Genomic DNA, 12,014 nt, shown 5'->3' with positions numbered 1-12,014 from the left:
TACCAGGAGTGATACTTTCCCTAGATTTACAGGACCTAGTGGTGTCACCCAAAAGGATTGTTGTGGTGGGGATGGGCTCTGATGGGTGCGAATGGCGCACTGTGTTTTGTATTGATATGATATGATAGGTTATTTATAACGCACTTAATACCCATAGGTTTCTAAGCGCGGACCCGGGGATCGAACCTGTGGTGCTCTGGGTCATGTTGCTTCCAAGGCGAACACGTTGACCCCTGAGCTATCCTCCCGGATATTGACCCAACAGTGCCCCTTAAAGAAGTAACAGATGCAGACTTGGTTAAGGATCGGGTTGACGATGGAGAAATGGTGTTAGCAATTTGGATCCCCTGTGCGATCATGGTGCAATATCGAAAAGTGCAATGTTCCTTGATGACCCTTGTCACCCTGCCCTCTTTTCACCAAAACAGATTTAGCACAAGTCCCAGGGAGATTATGAACTAAAGGCCACCATGTCGTGGGAGGATAGCTCAGCTGCAACATGCTCGCCTTGGAAACAAGACGACACGAAGCAACACAGGTTTGATCCCCGGGTCCGCGCTTAGAAACCTGTGGCTATTAAGCGTGTTATAAATACGCAACTAAGACATATTCCCGTAACAGTGCCTTGATGACCCCGGGCTGTGTGAGCGTTTTAATAAAAAATGTAGGGCTCTTACAGGGAGTGGCGCCAGTTCGGATCACTTTCAAGACAGGTGCAGTAATGCCTTGAGCGAAACAGGATCCTCTGTCTAAAGAGGCAGATAAAGGAATACAAGACACCATTGTTGCGCCTCTAAATCAGGGAATAATTGTACCTTCCTCCTCCCCATGCAACACGGCTATCCGATGAAAAAGGCAAAAGGAGAGAGTTGGAGGATGATACAGGCTCTCCGACCTCTGAAAGGCAGAATTTCCTGTAGTTCCGAACCCTGTGACTATTCTGTGCATCCCTAAAGAGACAAACCCACATCACTGTGGTAGATCGCAAGAACGCTTTCTTTTCCATACCCTTGCACCATGACTCGCAGCACCTGCGTTTACGCATGGGGGAATGTGCTTCGAGCACACGTGATTGCCCCAGGGGTACTGTGAGTCCCCCAGCATCTTCAACAGAATATTACATGCTGACCTAGGGAACATTCAGGTGCCCAGTACCATCATTCATTATGTAGATGACCTACTAGTGTGTAGCGACACTGAGCAATAGTGCAGGAAGGACTCTGTCACCCTTTTGCAGCTGCTAGCGTACAAGGTAGACATGGCAAAGCTGCAATATTGCCTCCAAGAAGTACTCTATCTGGGACAATTGAAATCTGACCAGAGAAAGAAAATTATACCAGGCCGCGCCGCGTCTCTGCACAGTGCTCCCCAGCCTAAGACTCAAGGAAATGCAAATAATGACTGCAGAGCATGGATCTCAGACTATTCAGCTTACACCTGCTGCCTGTTGCAGGGGCTTAAAGAGGCTCAAAAAAACGACCGCGAGCTTGCATGGACGGAGGAAATGCTCACCAGCTTTAATGACCTGAAAGAGATTATTTCCCCTGCCCCAGTCTTAGCAACCCCTGATTATACACAAGACTTGTCAGTTTTCCCATTCCAGTGGCCAACTGATGACTGCAGTGCTTAAGCAGAAGAGCAAGATGGGACATTGAAAGAGCAAACAACCCAGCTACACAGTTCATGACATAGGTAACTGTGGAAGAGAACACTGTAATGAGTGTATTCTCAGAAGCAAGACAGTTGCTTCTTATAAATTGAATGGTTAGAGCCCTGAATGTCCATTGCAAAACAAGATAGAGTGAGAGAGAGAGAAGAAGGAAATGGTATACTTTTGTGCAAATAACGCGTATTAGCTTTTGGGTATTATGGAAGTAGATCAGTTGCAGTGTCTCATAAAAGAATAGAACAAGGAAAAAATACTACTTAATGTTGAGTTGCACGTTTTAATTCAGAAATATAAACAAAATAAAGTACTCAGCGTGCGACTGTTTTTGCGCCTTCAAAATGATACTGAATCTGGGCAGGGATACGGCCTGGAGTGCTCTTCGAGCATCAGAAAGATGCACCCAATACCGTAGCTCCCAAACTTTAATTGCAAGGTGAGTGACATACACAACCTCAAAGGCGCCGTTATACCTAGGCTCACTCCACCAGCGGAAAAATGTTTTTTTGCTTACCGGGGAAAAGCTGGAGAAGAGGTGACATTGCTGGTGTCGTTGGTCGTTTCTTCAGTCCTTAGTGGCGCTATCTTTTGAGGGATACATATTATTGCTTTTAAGTCAAACTGATAGCTTCTGAATTCGTTTACTAACACAGACGCAGCCCTGTGAGAATCAGATGCTCTACTGATGGGGAATAGGGGCATGGGCATTCGCTGCCCCGTTACCACCCTGTGGGGTGATAAATGGTGATTCTTACAGCCTTGTGTGCGCATGCTAAACAGTGCAAGGAGCAAGCCGTGCACCCAGTTTTTCTTTAAGGCGCTGCAGAGCTTGGACAGCTTACTCTTTAATAGACTGATACTCTTACGTCCCGTCCCCTTTCCTCCATACTGCATGGGTGTCCTTCGCGAGGGACGGGAGACGGAAACTTTTTTATTAGAAAACACATACCCCTTTGAACTTAAAGGCGCGCGGGGTGCAGCCCTGGGAGCATGCTCTGCCCTCCGGCGCCACACCCCAGCCCCCTTTTCTGCGTCGACAGGAATGGCCAAATTCACCAGCGCTCCTGGGTCTGGCTTCGGCCATGTAATTCCACGCACGGATACTTCTTCTCTTGGTCTTTTTTTGTCTTTTTATCATTCAGGTACTCGGTCCTCAGGCATCACGCTCCTCCCCGGCGCATGCCGACTTCTACAGGGTTCAGCAGGTGTCCATCCTGTGATGGGCTCCTCCCGACTAAAGACTCCCACACCCTCTGCCTACGGTGCCCTGGCCCTGACCAAGGCTGGCGAGCTTGTACCACGTGCAACGTGCTTTCCTCAAGGTCTTTGAAGAACAGACTGGCCAGGTGGAGGGAGCTCTTCCACAGATCGCCTCCAGAGGACCTAAAGGACTTTGTCTATCATCGATCCAAGCCCAAGGGAGGACCGCTCTTTTCCAGTGCACCCCGCAAAGGAGACTCCTTCCCAAGGAATTGCTGCGCGAGAGGGACCATATAGGCCCTCATACCAGCACAAGTACCGAGGCTGTATCAGCTACCGGCCGAGGGATCTGCAGATCCTCCCGGTGAGGCTGCTCAGGGTTACCGGAAGGTTCTTTTACAGGGTCATCACCCAAGGGGCTACGCCCTAGTACCGGCAGCATGTCCGAGGGGGTGGCTTCATGCAGTTCTACCGGCAGATCCACAGATGGTGTAACGCCTACCGGGCCTAGGCCTGAGGAACAGGGTAGGCCCCATGATTCACACCCAAGAGTCCTGGACGGGGCGGGGCCCAGTGAGCCGAGCAACACAACGCAGGCACATGGAAGGCAGTTCGACACGATGGGCGATGCGCCAGAAAATCTAGACATCCCGCCTATGCCCCTTCAGGAAAGGCAGGCGGAGGGCCGCATGTCGAGGTGGGACTGGTGTCAACCAGGTATGTGGCCTACAGCTTATCCTTCCTTTGTGCAAGGCAGGTTCCTGCTGCGTCCATATGGGCAGGGCACGCAATGGCTCCAGCAGCCGCACGCTACCCCGTCAATATCGTCTGCCACCAATCCAGCCTGTGAGGACAGGTTCTTTGAAAAGTTCCTCAAGCTCATGAAATCTCCACAGATGGGGGTCATCCTCAGGGGCGCCATCAGGGGCGCCATCAGGGACTTGCTCCCCGCCGGTACCTCAGGCACCAGCACAGGCTCCTCCGGTCCCTGTTCAGCCTCAGCAGCCCACTCCGGCCCCCCAGCCGATCACGCAGGCGGTTCCGTGGCAGCCTCCCCTGCAGCCTCCGACTCCAGTCCCTGTACCGCAGCCCCCGGATCCTACCACTCCCCCTGCGTTGCCGGACCCACCGGTTCCAGAGGTGGACACAGATGAGGAGGAGGACCCCGACACACCGTCTTCAGCCAAGGCCTTCCACGTACGACTGGCAGGACTGACAGAGTACTTGGGCCTTCCTCAGCCTGAAGCCGAGCAACCAGCAGAGTGGGTCCTCGCAGAAGTCCTGATGCTGCGTCCCGTTGCCAGAACGGGGATCCCGATGCAGAAGGACGTAGTTGCCTTGGCCAAGAATGGTTGGGTCAAGCCCCACTCAGCCCAGCCGGTGAATAAATGCCTGGATGCCAAGTACAGGCAGATGGAGGGGATACACTCTTGCTATCGGCCTATCCTCAGCCACACTCCTCAGTGATTGCTGCAGCATCACTGTATTCCAAGCCTCAGTCATCCTCAGCCTCCTCCTTTGCGGCGCTGCTAGGCAAGGAGGAGAAGATCTTGGAGGTTTATGGGAAGAAGCTGTATTCCAACGCATCCTTGCACCTGCGTCAAGCCAACCCGGATTCCATGCTGGCATCCGTTAACCAGAGGTTCTGACACGAAATTGCAGATTTCCTCCCAGAGCTTCAGGCGCAGAGCCAAACACGATACAAGGCTGGATTGGCGGAAGCCAAAATCGTGTTGCAGGACTTCATGGAGTCTGCTGTGGCCACCATTGACACCTCTCCCGTGCCATCTGTATTGCCACAGAATGGAAGAATGGCCTGGCTTTGTGTTCCGAAATTCAACCCAGATATCCACGAACGCATACTGGATCTTCCGTTCGAATGGGGGGGTGACCTCTTCCATTCCACAACGGACGAGGAGCTGGATAAAAATAAAAACAGCTATCAAACGGCCAAGTCTTTATCCATTCTTACAAAGACCACACCCAAACCGTACTCCCAGTCACAGCAGCGCTCTGAGAAGGGGCGTACATACAGAGGTTTCCGCGGCTTCCAAGAGCGGAGGCCTAGGCAGCCTGACCATTCGCCGTCCCAGCATCAGCGCAAACAACAAAGGGGGGGGAGTAAGGGCTTTTTCCAGTCCCCCTCCGCTGCAGCAGCCTCAGGGGGAAAGAAGGCATGACACGCCCCTCTGGGTCCACGTGTTTCCAGAGGGGGCACAGGCTTGCTATCCATACACATTTTTGGCACCAGAATTTCGCGGACCCCTGGATCCTCTCTGTAGTCTCCATGGGGTACGGCCTCCCTATCCCAGCCTCTCCCCCTCCTCCCCTCCACTCCCACAGGTTGGGACAGCAACTCTTTTGGTGGAGATCCGGCCGCTCGTCGAGAGCCAGGCAGTGGAGTAAGTCTCAGCCTCCCAGAGAGGCTTGGCCTTTTACTCCAGGATTTTCGCCATTCAGAAAAAGAGCCAGGCTGGCCTGAGAGTTGTGCTGGACCTTTCCAACCTCAAACTCGCCCTACCTCTACAAAAATTCAAGATGGTTATGCCAGCTTTGGTAGCAGAAACATTGTGCAAGGGAGACTGGATGTGCTCCCTGGATCTGAAGGACGCATACCTGCATGTCCCGATATGGCAGCCTCATCGTTCCTTTCTACGATTCAGGATCATGATCTACAAGTTCCAATACAAGGTGTTACCTTACGGCCTCAACTCGGCCCCCAGGGTCTTTACCAGGCTGATGAACACAGTGGCGGCTCTCCTCAGGTTGCAAGGCTACCACGTTTACCCGTACCTGGATGACTGGCTCATCGGGGTTACATCTCCGGAAGCAGTGCACCATACCCCTCTTGCTCTTATGAACACACTGCATGAGCTGGGTTTTTCGCTCAACCTCAAGAAGTCACAGCTGCAGCCCAAGCAGACACTGACCTTCTTGGGCCTGATATGGGACACGTGCTCCAAGAAAGTTTTTCCCTCGGAGGACAAGATCTCGGCCCTCAAGAGAGCCACAACGCACTTCCTCTACAGAGAAGTGACCTTAGCCTGGTGGTATCAAGACCTACTGGGTCTCATGGAAGCAGTCCTACTGGCCATCCCCCACACGAGACTCAAAATGAGGAGGATACAGCTCCACTTTGCAGCATCTTGGAACCAGGAATGGAGCCATTAGTCAGAGATGATCAACGTTCCTCCATCGCTTCACCCAGACCTCACATGGTGGTCCAGGGACTGCAACCTGCGGACGGGCAAGCCTTTCCGGCTAACTACACCACAGGTCAGCATCTCCATGAGGGCCTTCCTTCCCGTTATCAAGGGCAAGGTCATCCTCATTCAGGCAGACAACTCGACCAGCATGTGGGAGTGGGCCCTGGAGAACCACATCTACCTCATGGCGGTCCACCTGCCGAGGGAATCCAACGTGGATGGCAGACAGGCTCAGCAGACTGGGAGCGGACAACTACAAGTGGCTGTTGAACGACCTATTGCTGCAGGAGATCTTTTGCAAATGGGTTCACCCTCAGGTGGACCTCTTTGCTTCCTGGGGCAACAGGAAGTGCCAACTGTTTGCCTCATGGCAGGGTCAGGGCCCAGGCTCCCTGGGCGATGCCTTTCAGATCAGGTGGGACGGAATGACAGCATACGCCTTTTCGGCTACACCGCTGATTCACAGGGTGGTATGCAAGATCAAGGAGTCTCGCCACCTCAGATTCATTCTGATAACTCCATGGTGGTCAGCCAGGCCATGGTTTTCGGAGCTGCTCAGCCGCTCAGAGAGGCCTCCCATGTGCCTGCCGACGGGCCCAGCACATCTTCTGGCACAGCATGGGGGCAGGGTCATCCACCCCACACCAGAGAAATTAGCCCTCACAGCGTGGTTCCTGAACAGGTCACGCTAGGACATCTCAGCCTCTCTAAAGCTAATCTAGATATCATACAGGGCGCCATGAGCAAATCCACCAGCGCCCAGTATAAGAGCAAGTGGACCAGGCTCTGCCACTGGGTAGACTGTAAGGGCATTAACCCTCTGGCATGTTCCCTGGACAACGGGCTCTCCTTTTCGGCGCATCTTGCCCATTCAGGCGTGCAGGTGGACACTTGCTGCACTTACCTGGCAACCATTGGGGCTTACAAAAACTCTGAGGAGGAGAGTTGTTCCTCCTCCAACCCGATTGTCAGGAAACATCTGACGGGTCTTGCCAGGCTCCACCCACCCATCAAGAAGCCACACCCTGTGTGGGATCTCAACATAGTCTTGGTGGCCTGGCGCACAAACCGTTCGAACCAATGGCGTCCTCAGACATCAGGCTAGTCACCATTAAGTCGGCCTTGTTAGTCGGCCTCAACTCGGCTCGCAGAATTAGCGAAATTCAGGCGCTGGTCGCCTCAGAGCCATACACTACGTTTCACAAGGACAAGGTTGTCCTGCGGACGCACCCATCGTTCCTTCCTAAGGTGCCTTCTACAGTCCATCTGAATCGAGCAAATTGTGCTGCCCATGTTTTTTGCTAAGACCAAGGACAAGGCGCAGAGAGTTCTGCACTGCCTTGACGTCAGGCGTGCACTGAAATTCTACCTTGACAGGACGAAGAGCTTTTGCAAGTTGGACACTCTATTCATCACCTTTGGAGGCTCAAGATCGGGGTATCAGGCATACAAGGCCTCCATAGCCCGGTGGATGGTCTGGGCCATCAGAGAAGCCTACGAGGGACAGCATAAGCCACCTCCATCCAACATGCATGCCCACATGGTCAGAGCCAAGGCAACTGCCATTGCATACCACCGGCATGTCCCTTGGCATGTCATAAGCAGGACGGCCACATGGGCCACTCCTTCGGCTTTCTGCAAGCACTACAGTTTGGATGCTGGCTCTAAATCAGACGCAGCTTTCGGACAGGCGGTTCTTAGGAACCTGTTTGCTTAAGGAGAGTCTCCTCTCCACCTTGGGGCTACATTCGTAATCACCCATGCAGTATGGAGGAAAGGGGACGGGACGTAAGAGTAATAATAAGTTACTCACCGTAGTGACTAACGTACTCTTTATCTCTAGTCCCCTTTCCTCCATACATCCCACCAACCTCCCCCCTGACAAAACTGGTGTCCTTAGGCAATGTTAAATCTATTGTCGACACGTCTATGGGCACTGAGGTTTGGAGCCGGAGGGCGGAATCATGGCAGCGCATGCTCCCAGGGCCGCACCCCCGAGCGCCTCTAAATTTAAAGGGGAAAAAGGCTTGTCTCCCGTCCCTTGGCCTGGGGTGGTAAATTGTTCACATTTGATGCTTGATGACTGCTAGCGCCTTTCACTTCCTTAAACAGCTCATTGAACAAGTACGTGCCGTTATCACACCCTAATAGATCACACACGCCCCAACGATGAAAAACCTCTCTGACCCAAACCTGGCCTCATACCTAGCATCTGGATGTGTACAAGGACCTTCCTCCACCCACCGTGAGAAGGGGCCTACAATCACGATCAAATAACAGGACGATAACATCTTGTCCACGTAGTCTATGTGCAATTTGTGGAATGGCCCAGTAGGCTGGGGTACGGTACCTCAGATTGTTCTTAAGGTGAGGCCATTGCTGTAAGTCTGACATGTGGTACATTGAAGAACCATTTTAGTTAATGCCTCTTGCAGTTTGGGGACAAACCAATCCTCCTCTAAATCTGCTGTGGTATGATGTTTCGACATATCGGATGGATGGTGCAGCTGGTCAAATGCCACCAGCAGTAATTCATGCGGCATAACCGTTTTACCTGATGTTTCCTGTCACCACAATACGTCTTTATGGGACTGCTTGCATCCTCTCTTTAACCATAGATCCTTCTCTTCCGGTGGTGCATGGCCCTGCAACTCAATCAGTTGTGCAATTGGTAAGGAAGTATAGGAGGCTGGCTGCTGCTCTCGGCCCTGTGTTGTTACTGGGTACTCTGGGACATTTGGCATAGGGAGATACGCTGCTTGAAATAAATCAATAAATCTACAAGACGTTCACTAAGTTGTGCTGAAACAACCACCCACTAAGCCTGCTTATGGGCAAGCGTTTTATTGTTTACATTTTACAGTGCATCGAGCCTTGCTTAGATCGGGGTTCGAGACTTGGATGAAACGTAAGGTCTGTTATTTAACATGAAACTTGTATGCAAGCACCAGGTAGAGCAGCTGCTTAATTTATCCTGAAGGTAGATCGTAATAAGGGGTGAATGCTTTGGGAAGGATTCTATACAGATATGGTTATGACCTTTATAATATGCATACCACTAATCTGTTTGAGTGCCATCAACATATTTTTTGGACCACTAATTAAGGCTTGGAGTGTGTTTTAACATGATGTTGGATGATACAGTGATACGTTTTTTTTTTGTTCAACCAAACATTTTATTAAATTATTCATACTTAAGTACGCATAGACATCAGCATAGCATTCTGCAATAATACAAAACATCGGACATGGCCAGCGATAAGTACGTCCGACGTAGAATGTTGTCAGTGCTATTGCTTCATGAAGCCTTCCTCAGGGGCCTCAAGGCCAGGACACATCCCGCCCCGCTCCCCCGGGTTTTTAGTCCACTCCACCTTGAAGCCAGCGCGTTGGTGGAGGTCTCCTGGTGAGGCTTGCACATTTTTCTGAATAGTCCATGAAGGGTGTTTAGGAGGTTATTTAGGTTTCCCAAGTGGATGGCTGTTATCTTTTCTGCTACCACAATTTCCCAACACTTTGACTACCATAGTGGGACAGAGGGGTCGTCAATATTTTTCCAGAGCCGTGCCATTACAACTTTTGCAGCTAACAGGAGATGAGTGCACAGGTGCGAATACTGCCCTGATTGTGGGTAATCCCCTCCCCCTGTTTCTCCCAGAAGTATAATTCCGGGATCCCACGGGAATGCCAGTAAGGTGATTGCTTTGATGTGGTCTGTCACCTCCCTCCAGTATACCTCTGCTTTTGGACTGCACCACGCTAAATAATACAGAGTGCCTCTGGATGTACATCCTCTCCAGCAGTTTGGGGGAATTAGTAGCCTACTATGCTCAGTAAACTGTAGGCTTCATGCTTCACCCACCAATGTAAAACTTTACAAGTATTTAATTAGCTAGCAGGGGCTAACCGGTCATGTAACAATTGCCATCTGATGACCGGCTTGCAGGGTTTTTTGCGCTGTGCCGGTTCTTTGAGGGTGACACTCATTCATGCCGATAAATATAAAATGCAATGATCAACTGCAGATACCAAAACTATGCCACTGCTTGTTAAATGTTTGGTTGTCATAATTTCTTGGACTTAGTGCGCTGACAAGCTTTTAAAGCCATTCAAGTACCAATGTTTTTTTCTGATTGCATGTAACACAGGTCCTCCAAGGATTAGATTATCTACACTGCAAGTGCAAAATCATCCACACTGATATAAAACCAGAAAATATCTTGTTGTGTGTAGATGAGGCCTATGTTCGTCGAATGGCAGCAGAAGCTACAGAATGGCAGAAGGCAGGTGCTCCTCCTCCTTCAGGGTCTGCCGGTAAGAAATCACTCAGAAGTGAACTGCTTGTTTTCCTTATAAGGGATGCTGCTTGAGTCATTTAGGTGAATGCATGAGTGAAGTGTTGGTAAAATGGATTTAGCAATCTATGAAATAGTCTTTTAGACTCTTTGGTAGTTCTACTGTGCAAGTTCTACTCTGCACTTAATTGATTCAAATTCGGGCTTTAATGATCTCTTGTGAAATGACAAGGCTAGATATTTGTAGCAGACTCAGAGAAATGAAGAGGACACAGCAATTATTTAGCATGACTCACTGGTTGACATATGAGCAGCGTTGCCCAAAATACTGTATGGTCTTGCCATCTGACTTTGCTTTTAGATGCACATATGTGCAGCTGCATGCCTTTTGGAATTGTTTACATTCTGTTATCTGTAAAGTTTTGGACTATTCGGAACAAGAGACGTGGTTGTAAAATCAAGGTTATCCTGCATTGTCCTAGATCTCTTTGTTTTTTATTTCATTTTATTGAGTTTTCATTAAACATCACACAACATAACCATATATTTTGAAAATCCCCAACTCCCCCTTCCATCCCCTTCCCCTCCCTATACCTATACCCTCTCCACCCATCGCTTACCCTCTCCCCCACCCCCTCATGTTCCCTGGATACTGTTCTGTGCTTAACCATGTCCTCCATAATCCATACTGCCCCCAAGCACACTACTGAATGCCGGTCAGCAGCACTCTCCCCTTTACCACCCTCCATTCACCACCCTTTTTCCGATTGACTAAGTCACAGGGGTCTTAGGTCCTGTGTAGTTGCTAGTTCATTCAGCAGCTGCCCCCAGTCCACTGTTAAATCGTCTTCCTCTCTAGGTCTCTGTGCTTATTCATATATTCCACCGCAGCCCAACCCCATTTATGTACATCCTGCAGCCATTGCATCAGCAAAGGATCTTCCTACGTTTCTCAGGAAAATGTGATGCACCTCTTGGCTAGGGCCAACAAAACAGCGGCTATCTTGTTCTGGACTTTAAATCTCGTTTTCCCTGTTAAAAAGCCCCACAAGCATATCTTATGTGTGTGTTCATTATTGCTCCCCAGCAGCTTGTTGATGCGCTCCATCACTCCCTTCCAGTGCCGGGTAATAACTGGGCAGATCCAAACCATGTGCCAGAGACCAGCATGCTCCTCCCCACACTGCGGGCATTCATGAGGTACCGACCAATCTATCACATGCAATCGTTCTGGTGTCAAATATAACCTATGTAGGTCACTACGGTGAGTAACTTATAATTTCATCGCCCCTGGGGTTGGGGGTATGAGGCTGGGCACTGCTGACCGTGATAGAAACAAGTTTTTAAGCCTGTTATAGGCATCCGCTGCCTCATTGTTGAGCCCGTGGGAATAGAAGAGTGTTTCCTCTTCCCGGCAGCTTTACTCCCCTTTGTATTGTGTTCCAGAGGCTTATTAGTGGAGGTCCCCTCACCTGGATCATCATGTAATTCGTCTTTGGTGCCCAATATGTTTTCAAGGACCTGTAATCTGGCCTGAAGTGGCTGAACTCCCTGAGCCACTGCTCGTACAAGGGAGTCTCCCAATACCATTTTAAAACTTTGGGCGAGGTCGATCTCCGCCTCTTGTAGTTCCTGCTCCTGGTCGCT

General features: G+C 50.4%; 1 protein-coding gene across 3 annotated transcripts in view; it reads left to right on the top strand.

Annotated features, from left to right (window-relative positions):
- Positions 1-12,014, top strand: part of SRPK2 (SRSF protein kinase 2) — a 1,693,306-nt gene that overhangs the window by 1,073,877 nt on the left and 607,415 nt on the right. For all 3 annotated transcript variants that reach the window (XM_069629122.1, XM_069629123.1, XM_069629124.1), the window contains one exon: positions 10,221-10,386. In XM_069629122.1, coding sequence (XP_069485223.1) covers positions 10,221-10,386 — 166 coding nt within the window. The remainder of the gene's footprint in view (positions 1-10,220; positions 10,387-12,014) is intronic.

The sequence above is a fragment of the Ambystoma mexicanum genome, chromosome 12, assembly GCF_040938575.1.
Source record: "Ambystoma mexicanum isolate Mex_15411 chromosome 12, UKY_AmexF1_1, whole genome shotgun sequence".
Taxonomy (NCBI): Eukaryota; Metazoa; Chordata; class Amphibia; order Caudata; family Ambystomatidae; genus Ambystoma; species Ambystoma mexicanum.
Note: the sequence above shows the minus strand (reverse complement) of the source record. Positions and strands in the feature narration are given on the sequence as shown.